At 36.9% G+C, this 24,858-nt stretch overlaps 1 protein-coding gene across 1 annotated transcript in view; it reads left to right on the top strand.

Annotated features, from left to right (window-relative positions):
* LOC122802004 overlaps nt 1-24,858 on the top strand; it is a 360,864-nt gene that overhangs the window by 102,240 nt on the left and 233,766 nt on the right. Inside the window, exon 3 of the mRNA XM_044071752.1 lies at nt 183-311. Within this exon, the coding sequence (XP_043927687.1) occupies nt 183-311 (129 nt within the window). The remainder of the gene's footprint in view (nt 1-182; nt 312-24,858) is intronic.

Below are 24,858 nucleotides of genomic sequence, written 5' to 3'. Positions count from 1 at the left end.
ATCAAGAGTTTGAAAATCAGTAAGAGGGTAACCCAAGGGTGGTAATCTGGTTAGCAGAATATCTCATCAGTTCAGCTATATGACATTACAAGCAGAGTAGGCATTAACACGGTTTTCATGTTTTTGTCAAGTAATGGCATAAAGCTATAATTACTCATTTTGTCTTTTTACTTTTTCTCTAGATAATGCTAGCAAAGGCTGGGTTTTTCTGGCTGTGATTATATCTGCAGCTGTTGGAGGATTATTACTACTCCTGCTAATTGGATATGGGATACGAGTTAAATTCAAGCAGCGTAGAAAGCCGCAGTCAGGTGAGTCATCCTTTCACACTAACAGCTGTATAAAGTTGAGTAACATTGTTAGAAAGTTAGCTTACACTGATGTTCACATAAAGAAGACAAGATTTAAAACCTACAATGTAAAATATGAATTGTATCTGACTCAGATTAAAACTTCTAAATAATGCTCCACTGGTCTGGGGTCTGGTATAAGATCTGTATCATTAAAGTGTTAAGCCTAATAGCCAGAAATTAACATCATGATGCCCATAAGAAGGTACCAACATTTTCTTTCAAGTACACAGTCTCATATAGACCCACATACGCACACATAAACATTTGTTTATATGTGGGTAACTGTGTGTGTGTGTGTGTGTGTGTGTGTGTGTGTGTGTGTGTGTGTGTGTGTGTGTGTGTGTGTGTGTGTGTGTGTGTAGTTATCTGTGGGTGTGGGTGTATTTGTCTATGTATGTGTGTATGTATTTGTGTTATTGTTTTATTTGCTTAGTCCATGGACTTCTAGTTCTGTATTTCATACTCACATATGAGGAACAGTGAGCATTCATTTCCCTTCAGTGTGAAAATATTTAAAATGAAGCCATAACAATGAAAGTAACCATTTGCCATTATTTATTAATAAATCTTATAAATAAATATATGAGTATCACAAAGAAAGAAAACTAGTTCATACTAGATAAAGCACAGCAGCTTTACAAATCTCCCTAAGCAAAATACTTCAGAAAGTAGCACATGCATTCCAAAAATAAACTGAAAAGAATGACCCCATTGGGATGGCAGTTAGCATAATTGTTAAGGTATTCACCTTACAGACCCAAGGTAGAGAGTTTGATTTTCATCTTTGAGAAGCATGGCTATGCTTAAAAAGGCCCTCTGGGGTTGTTAGCATAGTAATTACCCATGAATCTCATAGTAGGCAATCAAAATACAAATACAGAGGGCTACATAAAAAGATAAAGAAAGCACATTTGTGTAAAAACCCAGCCACACAAGTTGTACCCAATAACAAAACCAAGAGCTACAAAATATGGAAGCATCCCCACTTATAATATGAGGAAATAATTATCTTGTCCAAACTATATAAAACTAATCAAACTAAAACAAATGACAATAAAAGCAGCTGTGCATATTTCCAAAGCAGAAAACATTATGAACAATGTTACCTACACTGAGGCTGAGGAGATAGCAAACCTTCCGGCCAATAAATTTAGCCTTAACTTTACCCCTCTCTCCCCCTCCATCTGTTCCTCAAGATACACCTGAAACTGGTGTGCCTCTAGCTATCACATACGATCAAGTCCAAAAAGAGCTATCAAAAGCTAAAACTCTGCATTGATGGATCCTGACAATGTCCCTGCATGCATCTTAAAGGACAATAACAGGATTATATTATTAAATGCTCAACTTGTCAGTCCTTTTCCCCCTATTTGCAGTCCCTGCTATAAATAAACAACAATAGAGCATTTAAAATATTTTAAATCACTGTTTCTCTCCACTACAACAGTGCCTTACTGTATTGTGGTGGTTTCACTTTCAAAAAAATGTTATCCCACCCTGGAAAAGCTTGCTGCAGTCTCCAATTCATTGATGTCATGAAGGCCACTGAATACAGGTAGTTTTCTGGCTAATTCCCTCCCCAAACTGACATCACCATGACCATCCTAAAAACTCACTCATGCTGTGATGTCAGAGCTTCCTGGTCCTTTCCCTAATCATACAGAAAGTAAAGGCTAGAACAAGGAAACAGTACATGAGTCAAGTCTCCTGCTGTGAGCTGTCAATCACAGCAGGTAACAGCTCAAATTACCCTTAGCATTTTGACAGCTAGAAAAGTTAGATGTGAAAGGAGATGGGAGATGAGTCAAAGTCGTACAATTCAGGCTTCACAAAAAACTGCAATTTAGACAATCTAAAAAGAAGCAGCAGTAAAAACCACTTTAAAAGTCTGTTCTGTGGCATTTGCACTGTTTCAGTTTTAAGTAGCCATTGAACAGCATGAAATGTTACTTAAAACTAAATGACTGAAAGACAGCAGTGTATGCATGTAAAATCAAATCAGTGACAGGAGCTTCAGGAAGAAAGAGGCCTGTGTGATGTAATTTTTTACAGGCAAGCACTGTATTGTGGGATATACAGAGGCAGACTAAACAATCAGGATCACTTCAAGATGGTAGATCCCTTGTGGTCAGACTCAGAAATTATGTCTAAAAATATTTAAAAACCTGTAAATTGTCCCAGAGTGGTGGTAAAATGTAGGAAACACAAAACCATAATGGAATAAACATGTTTTTTGAGTCTGTAATGGAATAAACATGTTTTTTGAGTCTGTGGGTGTGGTTCTCATTTAATTAGCATGAAGCATGATTTAACCACACCCCTAACAACACTGTTCAATTTCAGCCTCCATACCAGTTTTGTACCAAGAAAACTGAGAACAGCAACAGTCATTTGCATGCATAAGGGAGGACCTTCCACAGACCCAAGCAATTACAGACTCATAAGTCTGACCAGCCTCTTATGCAAAGTCATGGAAAGACTTACAAACACTGGACTCGTCTCAGTTTGGATCCATCAAGAGGAGGTCAGGCTTACTCAACTGGGTGGATTTTTTTTGAAACCATCACCAAAGCACTGGATGAGGGCAGAAGGGTTTACATTGCAAGACCTCAACCTGGCCAAATCTTTTGATACAATTCCCCACTCAGGCATAGCAGAAAAGCTAAATAAACTGGAAATAAACCCCTATGTCACCCATTGGATTGCCAAATAACTCACAAATAGGAAGCAAGAAATCAAAATAGGGGAAGTTATCTCCGCAAAGAAGTCAGCCACCGGTTGAGTCCCTCCAGGGTCTGTGCTGAAACCTCTTGGTTTGGCATCTACTCTTCTGAAGTAAAAGCAAATACCAAAAAGCTCTGGCTAATTGAGTTTGCAGATAACAGCAAGCTAGAAGCAGTCATTGAATCCCCAAATGACTTTGCCATCCTTAAGGAAGGTTTGTACTAAGTAAATAACTGGGGCCAAAATCAAGGACTGACACTAAATGCCAATAATGAGTTATTGTGGACTTTGGAAAGCCATCTGTACCAGGCAACTATCACATTAATAATATACCCTTGAGAGATGGCCCAGTTGTTCAGGATTTGGGAATTTATGTGGACAGTGACCTAACATTTGACCAGCATGTGTCCATTATTGTAAGAAAAGCCCTCTATATTGCATAGCCTATAAACAAATGGATCAAGTCTAGCTCTATGCCATTGTTGCCTTTATTTATCCCTTATTAGGCCAGTTATTGAATATAATGCCCCTTTGGCATGTTTTTGCTTTCATGTAATTTGTATTACTTCATTGTTGTGTATTTTGTTTACATTGTGTTTTAATTGTATTCTGCTTTCAGTTACATACTTAAACTGGGAAAGAGACCATAGGTCTCTTGTGAGTCTCTTGTGAGTCACAAAGAAATTAGAGCAAGTCAGTTAAGGTTAATTACCTGTGAAATTCAGTGTATCTGGGAACTAAAGCTTGGATTTAAGGGGTAAAATAAAACATTTCAAGGCTTTACTGGAAAAAAAAAAACAGACTCAGAATCTGCCATAGACTGCTGTGAAGGTAAGGTTAGTTTTTTTGTTTTTTGTTTTTGCTTTCTTGTAATGTATTGTTTCACTGTATTTTCCTGATTTGTATGTTGTGGTGTATTTTCTTTACACTGTGTTTTAATTGTGCTCTGCTTTCAATTACATATTTAAACTAAGCAAGAGATCAGAGATGTGTCTGTCGTGAGTCACACAGAAATTAATATTTTACCACCCTCCCACACCTTTGCTGTTGTGTTTTTAAACTCAACTGTCTCTGTAGTTGCCTGCCCCTTATGTTAATTTGGTTACATACTTTCTTCCCTCTCGTTTTTCATTCGCTATTGTCAGTAAGCACAAATATTAATTTTGAAGCCACTCCCCTTCAGTTATTTAAATTTATTGTCCAGAATACTAAGTGACCATGCCTTTCCAATCTATCTTGTTCTTTTAAAATTAGTGTATCTCACCTCTTAGATTACTAAAGCTTGAGTTACCCCCTCTTTCATATCTAACTGCTTAGTGCATACTTCAGTTCTAAGGATATTAAGCTATTTTTTCATCGTACCCTTAAAATCTGCAACATCTAGCCCAAGACCTCCAATTACTGGAGAGCTCACATTCCGCCTCTCAGTAGTCATCCTAGGATTAGTACTTCTGTTTTGCTCCTGGTGAGAGAGAGGCCACAGGGGACATTATTTCCTGGAGATTGCTGATCACCAGAAAGACTAGTAACTGTTTCGTGCATGCCAGTTTGGAACTTGTGCTTATATTTTGCTCCTGTGAGAGATAGCATTGATTCCTGACTGTCTTTAATTGGACAGTAAGTGCCTGTATGGGACCTCCATGATTAGTCTGGTTGCTGTTCAAGGCATTTACCAAGAAAAGGCTATAACAAGCCTACAGACCCCTGCATCATCTGGGACAAGACTTTTGATAACCAAAAAGCATGTGGCCTGCTTCATTCTTGGGACTGGTGCTAATGTCTTACTTCAAGTGAGAGAATAAGCAAGAGGGGATCATATACCAGCAGCATGAAGCTGTAGTGAGACCAGCACTAGTAGTAGCCAGGCAGTAGCCAATCAGGTAAATCTACTCTTTTTATAATTCTTGGCAAAGTTAATTCTTTCTTTTCAGTAAGTACTGCTTGATTAGCTGCTGCCTAACCTAACTTCAGAATATCTCCCTAAATATTTCATCCATAAATCATCAGGAACTACGTTAGTAGTTTCCCCTCAGGTGTTTGGCAGTGCCCTGTATAGGTGAAGGCATCTTGAGTTGACATTTTCCTTATAAAAGCATCATTGAAACTTCACCAGTAACTAGTTACACACATGGCAGCCAGTTTGCAGTGACAAGCACTGCTCACCAGAGCTGCAAACCAGACATCCCTGACATTACTTTATACTCTCACTGCAACCATCTAGTCAACAAAAAAGGGCCTGTTGTCATGGATATGATCTTTCCCACTATCACCATTACTAGCTCGGTAGATATGGGCATCATGAAGCAACTAAGAAAATTGACTTATGTTTACTAACAACCAGGTAATTTTCAAACAAACTAATAAGGTATGTGAGAGGTGGATTTACATAATGTCATTAGAGGCAAAGCTCTCACATAAAAACCCTCCTAACATCAATCAGGTTGTCAGTAGTACACACACTGCACCCACCAGACACAGCAAAAGCAAACACATAGACCCACATATACTGAGGCACTTAAATGCAATCTTCCTAAACCCCAAAGACAAACTAGATAAAGTACACTTAACAAATACCCTCAGCAGCTATGAATGCACTCTTTCAAAGCAACAGCCACATCAACACATACAGCCACATCTCAAGGAGCCTCTGCTTCCAAGACCATAAGACAAGTCAACACACAGTCCAACAATCTGGTCATTGGAAACTCCATTGTGAGACACACTGATGTCCCTCTCACCAGGCTGAGTAAGGAAAAAGTCATGGTCAGTTGCTTATAAGGAGACAGGATCTGCCACATTACACATGCACTCATGTCATTGGACCACAAGTACCAGAATGATTCAGTCATAATCCATGTGGGAACAAATGACCTGAGATGTACCTCCCTAGGATATATGTAGAGAGACATCACAGAGCTCTCAGAATATGGATCCCCGGCTGGTATGCACCTAGCATTGGGCAGCATTTTATCTTCTCCAAGGATGATGCCACAATACGAACAGAAGATGACTGACTATAATCATTGGTTTAGTGTCTGGTGTCATTCTAAGGTGGGGAAATATTTGTCAGCGAGGAAGGAGATGGTCAACAGACCATGCTTCTGTGCCAGGGATGGTCTGCACCTCTCCCCTCTCAGTTTTAAAGTGTTAGCTAAAGCACTGTCCTTCTTCATAATACCTTTTTTAGGCAATGCCAAACTGAAAGCACTTCCAACATGGCAAATCCAAACCAAGGATATCTAAAGGTGTTACTGCTCAATGCTAGAAGTCTAAGCAAGAAACACCGTTCCCTACAAGCTCTCCTCACCATGGAGAATGCTGATGACTGTGCAGTCACTAAGACATGATTTAAAGCAACTGACAACATACCAACAGTGCAAGGCTGTAAAAATGCCTTCCACACATTTAGACCAGCTACTACACAGACAGACACTAAAGATGGATGTGTCTCGATTTACATAAATACTAAATACACCTTAAGGCTGGTCAAACAGGACTATGCACTTGAGCACCTCCACATTCAAATCACTACAGGCACCTCAAAGGCAATACACAGTTGTGTGCGTAGTTGATTGTTAATGGAGGCATCTATACTGAGCCAGAAGATATACCAAACCTGCTGGTAGACAAATTCAGCTCCATCTTTGCCTCTCTTTCCCTTACAAACTCCCCTCAGGAAATACCATCAAATACACCTCCCCTTACTATCACTAGGAACAGGTCTTCAATGCTATTTCTAAGGCCAAAAATATGCATGACTGGCCCCAGACAATATCCCAGGATGCCATCTAAATAGCGTGAAACATGATCTATCAGGGCCTCTGGAATTGCTATTTAAACTTAGCCTCCAAAAAGAATTTGTGCCTTATAAATGGAGAACAACAGTCATCCTTCTGCACAAAAGTGGGCTGTAAGTCTCACCAGTCTCATATGCAAAGCCATGGAAATGATTATCATGTAAATGAAGAATAATGACATAGGAAACCTCCAGAACCTGGACCCAACACAAACTGGTCTCATCAAGGGTAGGTCCTGTCTACCCAACCTGGTGGACTTCTTTGAGAAGGTCACCAAAGCAATGGATGAGATCAAAATGGTTCACACTGCCTACCTTGACCTGGCCAAGGCATTTGACAAATTATCCCACTCAGGAATTGTTGACAAACTCAAGAGGTTCAGTATACACCTTCATGTCACCTGGTGGATAGCCAGCCATCTTACTGACAGGACCCAGGAAGTTAGAATTGGGAAGTCCACCTCTACAAAGAGGCTAGTCACAAGTGGAGTCCCTCAGGGATCAGTCCTAGGACCACTCTTTATTGGTATTTACTTCTCTAAAGTAAAGGCCAATGTTAAGGGCCTCTGGCTGACCAGATTTTCAGATGACTGCAAATTAGGTGCAGTCATAGAATCCCTCACCAACTCTAATATTTTCCAGGAAGGGCTGACACAGACAAATGCCTTGTGTCAGAGACACAGACTAAAATTAAATGCCAATAAATGCACAGTAGTATCCTTTGGGAAGTCATCCACCCCTGGAAGATATCATATTGACAACACAACCCTAAGAGTCAACTCAGGAGTCAGGGACTTGGGGACACACATAGGAAGTACTCTAGCCTTTGACCATCATGTGTCTCCAGTAGTGAAGAAATCATTCTATGTTATGCAACTTATAAACAAATGTATGGCATCTAGATCCAAAGAGGTCATTGTTCCAATGTATTCAGCTTTCAGCAGTCTTATCATTAAATGCAATGCCCCCTTCAGCATCTTCCTAACCAGGCACATCCAATAACTGGAATGTCCACAGATACTCCTACCTAAAAGAATGCATGTCCTATGCAGACTGCTTCAAAGCCTATCACTGTAGTCTATTTCCTCCAGGCTGTTGAGGGGAGATCAATGTCTGATATGCAAGACATTGTTAGACCTCCACCCTAATGGACCTCCTGCATCTCTGCAAAACAAACTGCATTAGAATTACCCATTCTAAAGGCATAAACCTTGCCTGTGATATAAATAGGACCTACAGGAGAGATGGGTCTTTATCCAAGAGATTACCCCTTCTCGGTTCATAGGTGTTTACTAGACTAACGACCACAAGGGCATTTTTTTCCCAAAAATTCTTTATTTATTATTTTCATTGATATAAGGTAACAAGCATAGTATAATAAGTAGAGGTAACACCACTTCAGAAAGAGACGTTATTATACATTATTGGTAATACAGTCGTAAGTAAAATAATCAAACAATACTATTTACACTATATATATAGATGCTTTCAATACCCAAGAGAGAAATTGTTATAGTTCAGTGAGAGTTATTGTGATTAAAAAGATACATTATAAAAAGGAGGGAGAAGAAAAGTAAGAAAAGTTTTGTGGGCTATAGATATAGGTTAATATTGAACCTTTTATATGTAGTTAATTTTGCTATATTGTAATGGACTAGGCCAGAATGATATTAAAGGTTTGTTCCCATAATTTCCTGTGTTTGATGTTTTTGTTCCCCTTGTCAATTAGGATCTTTTGGGCTAAGAGATGCTTGGTTGCCATTAATCTAAAATTCTCCCAGGAGATGTTAGTTAAGTTAAACAAGGGCATTTTTAACCTTGGCTATGCATCCCAAATCTCTGACAAGTTTTGATACCATTGATAAGTGTAAGCTTGGCCACTTACAGGTTACCTGTTTGCATCAGAGATGTAGGTGCCAAACCATGGATGAATTTCTGGTTTCCCATCCAATTGTCCAAGTTGCGCTTGAATTGGATTAGGGAGGAACTCTGCTTCACAGAGATGGGGAGCTTATTCCAGAAGAGGTGGCTTACTGGTAAAGCCGAAAACAAAATGCATCGAATGTGCAATGAGCAAATGCACAGTAACGTTCGCTCATTGCAGATTCGGCATTTTTGGTGCGAGGTGCACTATGGTGGGGATCTGGAAGTGGACCCTTTCCCCACTGTAGTGCGACCTCTGAGTTAGAATAATAAAGTAGAGGGGTGTGGGGGGGCACAGAGGGGCTTGCCCCCTGCATTATGCTATGTATTTTGAATTGAAGTTCAAAAATCAGTGAGTCTGGTTTTCGATTTGTTGATTTTCAAACTTTGGTGCAGATCGGACTGACGATTTTCGTCATTCCAGTTCGCACAAAGGGCCATTCGGTAGGCTGATTTTCAACCTTTCAAAGGTAAATCATATGTTATTGTGTCTTTCAGCTTTTCCCAGTTAGGGGTCGCCACAGCGGAACTCTGGTCCGCTAATGATTGGCAGTAGATTTTTACGTGCCGAGTTATAAAGGTAAATCATATATATATATATATATATATATATATATATATATATATATATATATATATATATATATGTATGTATATATGGTTCCTGTTTGGAGTTTGTTTTATTTTTACTTTTTTTAAGACAAGTAATACACTCATTTTGGGTGTACATATTCTGGTTGGTGCTGGGTGTTGGGGAGCATGATATATATATATATATATATATATATATATATATATATATATATATATATATATATATATATATATATACTATGTATGGTACAGGGAACTTACAGCCAGAGAAAATGCTTTTTACATTCTTTACCCCCCCTTTGGTGCAGTTGTTGACAGGCATGTTTCTATCAATCCCAAGTTAATTACATTTGTATCAATTTATTGTCACCAATTCCTTATGATGTAAGTCATTCATCCCATCAACCTGTATAATATTGGATAATTACATCATACAGTTGGCCTCTGTGAGTCTTCTATGCATATAGCAACACAAACACATGGACCCAAAAATGCGCACTTGTGCACACACTCACATACACACACACACACACACACACACACACACACACACACACACACACACACACACACACACACACACACACACACACCAGGGAAAGGCTGGCACAGATTACCCACTCTACCAGTTTTGCCCAGACTATAAGGTAGTTATCACTGCCACTAGTCAGTTATCATAAGGCTCTAAAAAAATGGTAGTACTTCACCAAGACAGCTAGGTTTTCTGGAGTTGCCCACACAGTGTCACCAAGTAAATATAAGCATTCTCCAAGGTTAGCTACTTTCAACAAAGATCAGCCACAATACAAGTTTTAAATATATTTAATAATAAATAATAAAAGTACATGAAAATACTGAATATATATTCTCAGTAAACCACATAGTTCAGTTAACAGGAAATATTGAAAAGAACTTTGATGGATAGACTCAGACAAATAAAAAAAACAATATCTAAACTAAGCTTCACTATATTCGTGACTGAATCTAAGAGAATTACTGTTCCCTAGTTAAGTTACTTATTACTGCAAGGCAAGATACTGCGGGTGAGGGTCTTTCTAGTCAGGCTTTCCCAAATGGAATACTCTATAGTCTGAGATTACTTCCTGTAAAATATAATATCCAAGATGACTTGCAGAATGACCTCATCTGGTCACCTGACTCTAGGTTCCCACAATATCTCCTTTTGAAGTTTGAGACAGGACTTTGGCAGACTGCTACAATACACATTTAGAGCTTTTATGCCAGTGCCTAGGAACCAGAAACATTTACAACACTCCCCACTCTTTACAAAAGCTAACAGATAATGGCTGCTCCCAGACCTACAGTCTCCGGTCCCATTCAGCATTGTGGGGTGACATTTTAATGGTTTAACAGCTCATTTACATTTCCCTTCACTTAAAGGCAAGTTACCTGGTTAACCTTTGCTGTGCCAGTGTCATCTATTAAAACATATACATTTAATTCAGTTACCATAGTACGCGTACATTTCTCTTCATTTCAGAAGGATGCACTGCTGATACATTTTAACACAATTAATACAAGCAAAGCTCACAAATGCATTTTCAGCACAAACATTTGTACAGATCAATTTGTTATACTAATGACATATAATTATTTACAAAATTCCAGCTAGCTATGCTGGCGTAAGTCATACATCCACTGCCCTACTTCGCCTAGCATGGCTGGCAGTACCTCCTATATTCACATCAGCATCCTTCCAAAATGGTGTGATTATAAAATGGCAAAATGACAGATCAGAATTGTTCAGTATCAATTAATGTAAAGTTAACTGTTATTGCTTCAAATGCTACAGTAGTAATGGTGTCATTTGCTTTGGTAAATCTGGATGATTGAAAAGTGGAAGGGGACAGGAAAGTTTTTTTTTTTTTTATCGCAACAGATTTAAGGTTTTACTATGAGACAGCCATATTGATAGCAATATGTCCTAAAGTTATAAATATTTTGGTCATTAGATATATTTCACTATATGATAAAGTAAATTTTGACTTTCTTGTAGGGATTTGACATGTGCCTTGTTCTGAAAATCTAGACATGTTTTTCCAATAATGCTACTAAACATCTTGCCACGTAAACCATATTTTGCTTCTGCTTTTGACAAACTGGGTTGTAATGGCCTGACAGAATGCTAATTTCAGTTGCTGAATATTTTAAAAAAGGTTATTGCTCTTACAACCTTCTCAAATGTGTTATCTTCAATGTACCAATAGGAAGGTTGTAGAATACAAGAGGATAAAATAGAACCTTGAACAATTAGAAATCTAACTGAGTTTAAAAAGACTGAACACTTAAAATGGAAACTTATAGTGGAAACTCTCTGTAAATAGTTTGTTACTTCACTTGCTTTGCAGAATACTGTAGAAGATTTAGACAAGAACTTATCAACATCCATGATCATATATGTAATTGGATGGCAAATTAAAGTACAGCACATGAAAATAAAAAGCTGCTTCTCTTATGAATTCTTTAGGAATTAACAGTCTCAGATTCTTTGAAATTATATTTCACATCTGAAGAAAAATCTTGGTTAATGAAGAATTAATTATGGGATACAGAGTACAGCAAAGGGTTCTAAACCCACATACAGTTCTACACCAACTAGTCATTTCAATCTTGCAACATATCATCAAAATGGTGCTATGGTTTAGCGCAAAAACAAATAATTTAATGGACCAAGACTGTATATGGACCATCACTCGTCATTTATAACCATGAAAACAGGAGATATTTTTATTGTACCACTCATGACTTTCAGAAAGTAAACTATAAAATTGTGTGTATTATATTAAGTAACAAAAAAAAAACTTTAGTTCTGGACATCTGGACAGAAGTCATTTATTAGTTATCAAATAGCTATTCAAGAATTAGAACAAAAATGCCTAATATGAAAACGAACATGCTATAACTTAAAACTCTTAAAAAAAAAAAAGCTAAGCACCCCTGCTCCACTTCAGTAATGCATGCTAGCCCTAACCCTCCCCTGCCTCTAACCATGCAGCTTACCTTAAAAAAGCCCTTCCATAACACTACTACTATTCAGACAAATTTGAGTTAAATGTGTGGTAGGGTTCTGGATAGTATATTGGATAAAGAAATTTGTTTTCTTTTTCGATGTAGTGTGTGCCAGTATTTAATGTTGTTGATATATTGAATTTTCTCAGTATTAAGGTTGATGTTTTTTGTGCTAGCCATTTAACATGTCAACCATTTGTTATATAATTAATACATATATATATACACACACACACACACACACACACACATATATATATATATATATATATATATATATATATGTGTGTGTGTGTGTGTGTGTGTGTGTGTGTGTGTGTGTGCATGTATGTATGGGACTACCACAGTTGGTTGAAATGCTCATTGGTCAACATCTATTTAATCAACCACATTTGATCAACATATGCAGACTGGCAATCCCTAAGTGGAGGAATATTTTGATAACTTCTTTTCATTTTCTGATTTAACTTCTATTATCTTCAGTTTTAGGTCCTTACTAATTTTTTTAACTTCTTTTTATTATGTTTGTTACAATGTTTTTATATATGTTAAAAACATGTTTCTTTTGTTGCAAAGTTTTTTGTTTGTTTTTTTTTTTGTTTTGTTTTTAAGTTTAGACACCACCAGTGACAAAAAGTGAGATTTACTGGCCTTTGATATGTAAGGTACAGTACTTTCAATGTTCTTTTTTAGAATATTTTCAAGGACTGAATAACCATAACAGGTATCCTCTTTTGGTAATTCTCTGTACTAGCCAACAATATTAAAAGCATGTTTTAGTTTTTGAAAGTTAATTTTGTCATAGTTATATCTTTTATATTTGATAATGTCCATGATAAATATTCCCTTGGTATCACCAGTTGAATACATAATCTTAGGCATAATAGAACTGTTTCTCATAATGTTATGTCACCTCTACTTTTTTCTTTAAAAGAAGAATTCACTAGAACACACACACACACACACACACACACACACACACACACACATATATATATATATATATATATATATATATATATATATAGTAACTTAATTGCTTCAGTCTTGGAGTTCATAAATTCCTAGTCCAGTTAGTATTATTCCCAGTTAAAATACCCTTCTCACAATCTCCTACTCCACGTACGGTGTTATGGTACTCATATCAGTGATATTGACTCAGAAATGAAAAAAAGGTTTGTCCTTTGAATCTCGTAAATAAAATAAAATTTAAAAAAATCTGTCATAGGCCAGTCTAGTAAATAAACTAAGATTTAAAAAAATCTGTCATAGGCCAGCATTTAAAATATAGCATCTCTGATTCAGAAGGAAGACAAAATATTTTTTTATATTATTATAATTACAAGCAGTTACTGAGTTTAAGATGGAGGAAGCAATTAATGTTTGGGTATATCATTATTTGTTTAAACAGGTATAACAACCCTATCTTTTATTTAAAATCATATGTTTATATATTATGTAGAGTCAGGGATTATTGAAGTCATATATTTCTATATGTGTTTATACTCTGGTATTACATAAATATTATTACAGCTTTATCCTTCATTTCATCTTTATTTTCTATCACACAAAATGAAAGCAGAGTCAAAATATGTCTGTTTTAGCTCCTTCATGAAGTGGTTGAGATAATACCTATAAAGGGATGGAATAGTTTTAAACTTAGCTTTAATGTCTAATTATGGGCCCACTCCAGTATCAATTCTTCCTTTTCTTGGTGAGCATAAATTAGCTAGTTATGAATTTATCTTGTTTAATTACTGTTCAACAAAAAGAAAATTAGAAAGCATATATGACATAATGCTTTTTCTTCTCTTTTAAACAACTTTTGTGTGTTTTCCTTTCCAGTTCTATTCACTTTTGTTAGCTCTCACTCAACAAACATATTTTGTTGTAGATGTCATAGTATGTTGCTAGTTGTCCACAAATATAATGAACCATTACCATTTCAGACCTTTTGGTGTATTAATAATGTATTAATAACGCACTACATTAATTATCAAGTCAATCATACAATTAGAACCAAAGAAATAATTACAATTGTATATAATATGATAAAGCATAATTTTCCTTTCATCTGTCTTTTATTCTCCTCCATTGATTGCATGGTAAACCAGTCTATTTAACTAACACTAAAAATAAACATTACATGAGAATGCACTTTTTAACAACTTCATATATATGTCTTTTTTACATGAAAACATGTTAACATGTACAAGTTATTTATTTTTTCTACGTTTATATAGATTTATTATTATTAACATTGATTATTTAGATATTTAATTATTGTACATTATACTGAAATCCTGTTGGGTATGTCATGTGACTTAATTAATTTAATTGATTAGTGTTTATAAAGGGTCCAATTGTGTAAGGTACTTTGTTCTGAAGAAGCTCATTGTTAATAAAGTGAGTGAAAGTGCTTAACTGAAAATTCGCTGTCCTTGGTGTTGGATTTTACTGTTTCCATTCTGGTGTTATTTTATCTTATTTTGTTTGAAGTTCGTTTGGTTTCATTTGATGTTATTCAACAAGAGCGGAATACGTAATCGGCAAAATTTACAACGCCGAATGTATTTTGTAAAACAACAGTGCCATACAGGTAAGGAAAACCTAACTAAACAAACTTTAAGAAACACACTTTTGCGGAGGGGGCAAGCCCCCACTGCAATCCCCACACCCCCCTACTTTAATATACCAACTCCTTGATTGCACTCATTGGGGGAAAGGATATATTTCCTCATCCCTATGATCTCCCTGCTGGCCAAGGGAATACGTTCGGCGTTCTGATTTTCGCCGATTACGTATTTCACTCTTGTTGTATTTCGACATTTATGTGTCAGTGTACTTGTATTCGCATTTGTAAGCTTTTGTGGTTTTAATATAGAACCGTATAAATAGCCAGAGCATGGGACTACAGCACCCTCATGTGATGATTGCAGGGGAGCTTCCCACCATGAAAAAGGCTTTTTAGTAACTTTGCTGTTTTTCTTTTTCTGTGTTTCATTTATTAAGATATTTTGTAGTAGCACTTCTGAATCTTGATCACAAAAGAGCCATACTTTAGCTCATTAACACCTATGCAGTGTGGAATGTCACCTCAGGCAACCTACACGTATCTTGCTTTCCAGAGCATTTTCTGAAAAATAAACTTAGAGAAATAAGATGCACAAATCTAAATATTTTGTGAACAACAAAAGCTTTTAGAATATTTAAAACAACAAAAAAGCCGATCAAATGTAAATAGATGTCAAAAGGCAACTGACCCTAAATACAATTTATTAAACTCTAGCACCTCGGCATACACCTTCAAGGACTGATAAAAAAGGGGTCTATATCACATAGTCAAAGTTTAATAACTTCGAACACGGAATGTTCGAACCATCCTGTTCGAAGTTAAAAAAACTTTTGACTATGTATAAAAATCAAAAAAAGAAAACAAAACAAAATAAACTGTTCTAAGCAGGGGAGAAAGCCCTCCTTCACCCTCCACATGAGCGGCTGTGCACCCCATACCCCCCTACTTAAATATACCAACTCCGAAATCATACCACATTGAACAAAACAGAAACCTCCCCTTATGGAGATTTCCGTTGAAACATTCGAACTTCTGCAAATTTTAACTTTTGGTCTCGACCATATGAGGTTCAAACTTGCAGAAGTTCAACTATCTGATAGGAACCCTAAAAAAAAGCTATAGAACTAGAGCAATGTCATCAATAAGAAGTATTCTTTACAGTGATAATATTCACTGCATTAATAGTCTTTCCATAAATACTATTCCATATTATAATGCACACAAACCCCAAATTATATTTTTGTTAAACTTTCACAAATTGTCATATTTTGGAAACAATACTTTGTAGACATATATTGTTAGAACATTTTTGTTAGCCAGACATAAGGTTTCATGTGACAACAAAAAATCCTTTATGAGTTTATGATTATTGAAATACTTACAGAAATATGAAAACATATGCTTCATTGTATAATTAGCAACATAAATAACACTGAATATCTCTAAAGATGTGCAATTTGCAGTGAAAATATGGACATATTTTTTACTTTTATAATTACTAACAAACAGCAAGTAATATCTCAGGTATAACATGATATAAATGGACATTGACAGTGAATTTTCCTGTATCCCACAATGGCATTTCAAATCATACCCTTCAATAACATGTAGGGCTGTCAGCTGTAAAAAGATGAATATAAATATGAAAATATGAATAGGTGACAAATTAATTGATTAATTTCACTACTACAGGACATCGTAGAGTAACAATCTTAACTGCATTTTGTTAATAACTCTTTTTTGCATTCTAATACTGACTGTTATTGGCTGATAAGTCACATGGTTAAAAAAGCCAGGCCCAAGAAAGGTCTTGCCGCCATAAGGAGTTATGAGTGTGAACTAAAGTTATACAAAAATAATGTTATAAGCTTGATGTCCAGACCTCATGAGATATGAAATTGAGAGGTATAGTTATGTGTTTATTTGTCCCCTGTCCTCTGCAATCAGAAATCGTCACTGAGACAACTGGGCAACTCAAAGACCTCCTTCAGAAGTAGCATTTCAGGAGAGTGTCTTTAAGTCCCACACAGGGAGACATTGCTGGTTTTGTTGCTTATTTTTAATCTCAATATCACATTTTAAGCTAATTGTAGTTTTACCATTTCTATTTTTTTAATTTGTCTGCATAATTTATAGAAATGTATTTGTCTTTTAATTTTGTACAAAGCATAGCTTGTTTAAACATTTTATTATTCAAAAAAAAATAATAATTTGCTAGCTGTGAATGAAATAATTATTTGTAAAACTTTACACACTAAATAGAAGGCTTTGAAACATTTTACTTCCACGTATCAGTTTGTTCCTTTTAAAATAAAACTGTTTTATTTGATGAAAATGGTTTACCTACTGTGCAAAAGCAAAAAATACATATATTGTGGGTTTGATCAGAAGGGAAAAATTAAATTCCTCAGAGCTGCTCCTGGTTTGGCTACTTTGCCTGACATGTACAGAGAATCTGTTGCATCTAACGCCATCCACTGCTAAAAGAATGACAATAATCATTTTGTACTTTTGCTGATTATTTTTTTACTGCATTTCTTAAGAATCCTGTATTAATTTGTTACATTTCTCGTGCCATAGTAATGTTTCAAAGATGAACTGTTTCCACTGCTGCTGTAGAACCTAATTGCATTGTGACTGCTATGTTTACAGGTCTGTAGTATCTAGATTATGTGGTTTCCCTCCACTTGAGCTCTAAAACCAGCATTTTTACATTAAGAGGGTTTTTTGATGGCACTCTTGTGGCAGAAGTGTATCTGAGTTGACAGCTGGTGGCTGAAAGCGTATTGTGTGTTCTCCTGCTATACGCAGTGGTGCTTAGCAGTGCGCGATACAGATACAAATGCTTTTAAGTTAAAATTTCGCTTACAGTAATCTCTGCAACCTTCCCCAGTCCCCCTGCTGTGTTAGGAACATCTGAGTTAGATGCAGAGCAGCATTGCCTTGCTGGATAGCTGCAGTTCACCCTGAGTATAGCATCCATATGCAATCATCTCAGGCCAGTTACATCTCCCCACTCTTCTCCCTTAGTTAAATGCATAGCAAAAATCTGAAACCTACATAGGCACTTTCCCGCCATCTCTGCAGCCAGTAGCAATTGTCTCATGTATACTAACAACCACTTAATCCTGAAACAAACAAAGGCAATATTTGACAGATGTAATTACACTACAAATTGAGGCACAACTCTCACATACTGACATATCAAATGACAAATAGGTTGTAAGCAAAGGCACATTTCCCTCACTAAATAAGGTCACACATAAACCCACATATGCAGAGGTATTCACAAATAACTTACCAAAACCTCAGAGGCCTTCTGTACACTGCCGTCAGAAACCATTTGCAAACAAAACCAAGTCAGCACCAACCACTACACATAAAAATACACATCAAAGTGTCTCCACAAGCAAGCCCCTAAGGCAAAACGCCACACATTCAAACAACTTGTTCATAGAAGACTCTATCATGAGGCACACAGATGCCCCCTTACCAGCTTGGATAAAGAGAGGGTTACAGTCAGTTGCCTTTCAGGAGCCAGGATTCACCAGATCATGCAGGGAATTAGGTCACTCACCCACAAGTACTAGTATGACTCATTCGTACTCTGTGTGAGTGTGAATTACCCAAAAAGTACTTCACTGGACTATATGAAGAGAGACATGATAGATTTCTCTGACTACATGTCACAGGCAGGTATGAGCCTCATATTAAGCAGCATTCTACCCTCACCAAGAATGATACCACAATACAAACAGAAAATGATTGACTTCATTAATTGGCTTAGCTACTGGTGTCATTCCAAGGTGATTGAGTATTTGTATGTCTGGAATGACATGATCAATAGACCAGGTTGCTTCCAGAGATAGTCTGCACCTGTTGCCATTAGGCTTTCAAATACTGACCAAGGCATTAGCCATCCTGCATAGTGCCTTTTTAGGCAGTGCCAAACCAACAGACTTACCAATGTAACAAGTTCTTCTAATGCCATTCTGAAGATACTACTGCTAAATGCTAGGAGTCTTACCAAAAACTAGGGTCTATATCATGTAATCAAAATATAAAATACCCAACAACCATAACATTGACACAAGTAACGTGAACACTGAGAAATCTGAAACACCTAAATGACGAAATACAACATATCGAATTACCATGGTTGGCCAACATGAACAGAATTACATTTCCTAATCATTGCAAATTATTAGGAAATGCAATTCCATTCATGCTGGCCAACCATGGTAATTCAATATGTTGAAATTCATCATTTAGGTGTTTCAGATTTCGCAGTGCTCACGTTATATGTGTCAATGTTATGGCAGTTGAGCATTTCACTTTCCAATTTCATGATATAGACCCAAAAACTACACTCCCTGAAATATCTCCTTGCCCTGGAGGATGCTGACTTCTGTGTAGTTGCAGAGATGTGGTTCAAGGCTGTTGAAAGCACCCCAGCAGTGCCAGGCGACAATGTTTATCACACATTCAGACCACCCTATGAAAAAGAAAAATTAAAGGAGGAGGTGTTTCCATTTACTTAAAAACAATCATACCTCAAGGTTGGCCTAGAAGGATGAATCACTTGAGCTATTCCATGTCCAGCTGACCATAGGCAAAATCCCCCACCATATCATCATTAGCTACAGGTCCCCAACCATGAATCATGAAAACCACTTTACATGCTTGAAGATACTAGAATCACTTACCATTCAGCCCAAAAGACTACTCATGGGTTATTTTAACTATCCCTCTATAAATTGGGAAACATAGATGATCACTAACATGCAGACTCAGAGAATCCTGGAATTTGTCACTGCAAATGCTGTGGAACAGTTGGTCTGCATTCCCATTAGGGGTTTAAATATCATTGTCATAGTACTCACAAACATGGGGGAGCATTGCACCCCCCCTCTCATGTAATGTCCTCATTGGTAAGATCGGATCATAAATCTGTCACCTTTAAAATAAATGTAAAGGTAGAATCCCCATCAAACCCTAAGACCCTGAAGAATTTTTCCAAGGCGAATTATCTTCTAAGTGATTGCATAGGCAAGTTTAAATATCCCCATAACCCAGAAAACATGAAGACCTATGCAGAAGCATACACAAATGCCCTGTGCAACCACTTCAGCAAAAGCAGTACCTAACCAAACTAAACTCAGGTCTAGTCAGAAAAACAAGGTGCCCTGCCGGACCCCTAGCAAGTCTTCAAAAGATAAATGCAAGACTAAAATAAGAACACAACAGAAACGTGCTCTATTTCCTGAGACTGGACTACATACCTCTGTCCATCCCAAACGTAATCCCTTATTATACACCAGAGCAATGTGTTCCAATTTAAGACCTCTGACTTAGTCACACTCAGAATAAATTTAAATCTCACACACTCTAACACTTCTGGAAAGCCTGGCACAGATTCCCAGCTGTGTCCCTTCCCCAATACAAATGGTAAATGTTGCCACCAGAGTCAGTCAGGTCTACTCAAAGGGTGATCAGTTATTAAAAATTAAATGTCAAAGTAAATGATAGCTATGACCAGAAGCATCAAGGCATTCAAGGTGACCTGGGGATTATCAAATAGGTATAAGCACCCTCTAATATCTAAAGAATACACTGATAGTCCCGCCACAATGTAAAGTAATGGAAAACATTGAATAATAAGTAAAATGACTAAAAGGAATATAAATCAATAATTTTCAATAAACACCAGAAATATAAATTCAAACTTTAGGATAGGAGTCCATCATTTTAGAAAAACTCTATCTAAATAACTACACTTTCCTAATCTAGCTAGAGAATATGGTCCCTGATCTAATCTAAAACATAACAGCATGGCAAAGGCCGGCTTACAGTTTTTGGTAAGTCCTGTTTCTTGGTTATCCACTTGCACAGCACTGTAACTGACTGCAGGTCTTAACTAACTACCCTTCCACTGACTTCAGCAGTCACTTTTATAGTCCAGGTTAACAGTCACCACTGTTTTATTTTAAAAATAACAATCAGCTGTTTGAAAAAGTTCTTTTCCTGTCAATTATCTTTTCAAATAATCACGTAGTAACCAGGAACCTTCTAATGATATCATCTACTGATCAGCTGATTCTCCACAGACTGTTTGCATTTTAGAATCTCCCTCACAAACATGTGCAATTAGAAATGTATCAAAACACTGACAGATTCTTTAAACATTTTGTATAAACAGGGAAATACATAACATTTTAAAAACGTATTTACATTTTCACAATTAGACATGCTGGCATACAATACAAGTTAATCTGAGAATATACACAAATCTCATGCCAGACATGTTAACACATATGGCAGTGTTTGCAATTTTCTTCACATCTCCCCCCATGACTCAAGCATGATTTTCAAGTGACCCTTGAAAACCGACCCTTGAGGAAAATGGGTCTACCCGGGAATATTAACACACTCCTCTCCTGGACAATCCATCCTCACATGCATTATTAACACCCCTGTGATGTTGTTTGGTCTTATCATATGTTTGCAATCCTAGACTCCACCTCAGTAACTTGGTATTTTGCTTAGTGACCCTATTAAGCCATGTTAAAGGGTTATGATCTGTGAGTACAGTCAATTTTCTCCCATAAAGATAGGACTGCAGCTTTTGCAATGCCCACACTGTGGTCAAACACTCTTTTTCCATGGCTGCATAACACTCTTCTCTAGGTTGGAATCTACAGCTTACATATACCACCGAATGCTCTTCTCCTTCTGTGGAAACTTGGCGAAGTACAGCCCCCCCCCCCACCTCATAATTTGAAGCATCTACCTGTACAATAAATACTTTATTGTAATCTGGGCTGGCCAATAAGTTCAGCTCAAATTTCAGCCCCTCATCACCTCCAGTCACTCACCATGAAATACCCCCTACCATTCCTTTGCCTGTTATCACACGTGAACAGACCATCAATGAGCTCTCCAAGTTAAAAACATGGCATCAATGCCCCGTGATGGAATCCCAGGCTGCCTGTTAAATAGCTTGAAACATGACCTTGCACACCCACTCAGATCTCTGTTTAACCACATTCTCCAGACAGACTTTATCCCTGTATAGTGGAGGACAGCAACAGTCATCCCTTTGCACAAGGGGGGACCATCAACAGACCTAGGAAACTACCGACCCACAAGTCCAACTAGCCTCAGGAAATCTCCAGACTGTAGATCTGACCCAGTTTTACTCATCAAGGGTAGGTCTTACTTGTTCAATCTGATAGACTTCTTTGAGAAGGTCACCAAGGCCATGGGTGAGGGTAAGTCAGTGTATTCCGCCTACTTTGACCTGGCCAAGGCATTTGACACAATACCCCACTCAGGTATTATGGATAAACTCACAAACTTGGGCATTAACCTTTGTGTCAACAGATGGATAGCCAAATGGCTAATGGATAGGACACATGTATTTTATTTAATTATTTATTGACATTTGATTACCGGGAATGTCTGACAGGGCAGAAACCCATTTTCAGTGGAGAACCAGGTAGAAAAGCTCCAAATTATTACAAAACATTTTAAGAACAATAATTTTACATTCTCAGAAAAAAAAAACTTCTGCAGTTTAAATAATTATAATAAATCAGACATAATATAAAAACATTGTTTAGAAATCAATATAAGGTATATGATAATCATTTAATATTTAGAAAATGTTTAGGCAGCTTGTAGAGAAATTAAAGGTAAGTTAGTCTAATACAAATAGGAATTACAATATGAAGGGAGGGAAAACAGGCTTATAGTATATTTAGAGAGAAAGTCAGGGAAGAGAAAGATAGTAGTAAGGAAGTAAGTGAAGGAGGGAGAGTAAGGAGGTATGAAAAGGTACTTGTTCACATTTAGGCATATAGTTTATCCTAGTTTTGAGCAAGAACAGAGCCAGATATTAGCTGGGAAGTTTTTCAGCATGGTTTTGAAAGATGTGAGAGAAGGATCAGACCTGATAGATACATGTAAGAAGTTCCAGGCCTTAGCAACCTTGTACAAGTACAGTCAATGCCCAGCATGCTTTGCTAGGTTTGTAGACAGATATGAGTTTCTGGTCACTGGATCACAATGACCGACTGGGAATATAGTTGTATAGAAGGTAGCAGCAAAGAAAAATATGGTAGCAGTTCTACGAAGTATAGCTCCAGACCACATAAAATAAACCAAGAAGTTTAATATTCGGTAAGCACTTTCACCACTGTCCGTGGCTTCTTCAGACCATATACAAATATAAAAACACACACAGAGAGGTTTATAAAGCTGTCCTTGTATACTTCATTAACCTGAAAGATCACTCCCAGTCAATCAAGCTACTATAGACACACCCTCTTTTAAAAGCATCAGTACATTCATCTACATAGCATAGTATTACTTTTAAAATACAGATCTTACAGCACGTTAAAAGTCTATTTCAGCAGTCAAAGCATTCATAGGCATCTACAATCATTTAATATTTGGAAACATTTCAGAACATTGCTTCTATCAGCAGAATATCAAATGCAATATATTATGCTAAGCATCATTATTTAAATAACGATACTGAAAGTCTCTGTTTATTATATATTCTTTGCTCTGTTATCTGCTTTACTTCAGATATATGCTGTTACTTAAAAAATATTACAATAACAAATCTAGGTCTAGCCTTCTATACATTCCTACTACTTATAACAGTGTAAATAAAGCTGCAGTTTAAAATACAAGCAAGTTACCCATGCCATATGTTCAAACTCCATTTTAAAACTCATATTCTTCCCATCATATTATCGACTGTTAAACTTGTTCAGCAAGTGTATTCCACTTAAGAAATATTTATATTACACCCTTGCTGTGTTATATTCCATTTCCAAAAGTTAGAAATGTTAGAAATGAAAAAAGTGTTTGTCGTTATTGCAGCGCCTTTGTGCATGCGCAATGACGTCATCACATTTGACAAATGCTCCGTTTACTTCTTCCCACTTGAGAGTGGGTGAATGAGTGAGTGAGTGAGTGAGTGAGTGAGTGAGTGAGTGAGTGAGTGAGTGAGTGAGTGAGTGAGTGAGTGAGTGAGTGAGTGAGTGAGTGAGAGTGGGTGAGCGAGTGAGTGAGTGAGTGAGTGAGTGAGTGAGTGAGTGAGTGAGTGAGTGAGTGAGTGAGTGAGTGTGGGCGAGTCTCATTTTTGGATGTAATTTCTAAATTTTGTAAACTTTGTTTTTGTATTGTCATATTGCTTTACATTGCCCTACCGATATGTGACAAATTACAGGCAGAAGCACAGTAACAGCTGCAAAAACTAAGAGCATAAATTTGCAATAACCATGCGTATACATTAATTGCATGTTTTTACATAAGAAGCAGATGTCTGTCGCAATTAATCGGCAACACTACATCAGATTACAAGAAGTATGCAATACCGTAACTTTTTAAATTATGACTTAAAAAAGCATGTTGGTGCTGTCATGCAAGTCTGTGAAATATTTCATGTTTATAGTGCATCATTTGTTAGCTATTTAACCAAACGGGAAGGAAAAATAAGTGGGAGTTTGATGCTTTGCAAAATGGTTATTATTCCCAGTGCTATGTAGCTTGGTTCTAAATTTGACAGGAGGAGTGCAACAAAAAAAGTGTCCCACTGTAAGGAGGGAAAGGCTGACAAGAAAACAGTACATTACTCTGGTCACCTGCTGTGAGCTGTCAATCACATGCAGATAATGGGTCAAATTACCCTTAGCTCTTTGACAGCTAGGGAAGGTAGGTGTGAAGTGGGAGGGGAGATGCCTTGAAGAACTAGATTTCAGCCTTCACAAAAGAAAGCAAGTTAGCATTTCTAAGAAGCAAGAGCAATAAAATGCACTTTTCACTTCTGTTCTGTAGCATTTGCACTGCTT

Source organism: Protopterus annectens, chromosome 5.part0 (genome assembly GCF_019279795.1).
Source record: "Protopterus annectens isolate FY-2018-M chromosome 5.part0, PAN1.0, whole genome shotgun sequence".
Taxonomy (NCBI): Eukaryota; Metazoa; Chordata; order Ceratodontiformes; family Protopteridae; genus Protopterus; species Protopterus annectens.
This window is presented reverse-complemented; position numbering and strand designations above follow the sequence as displayed.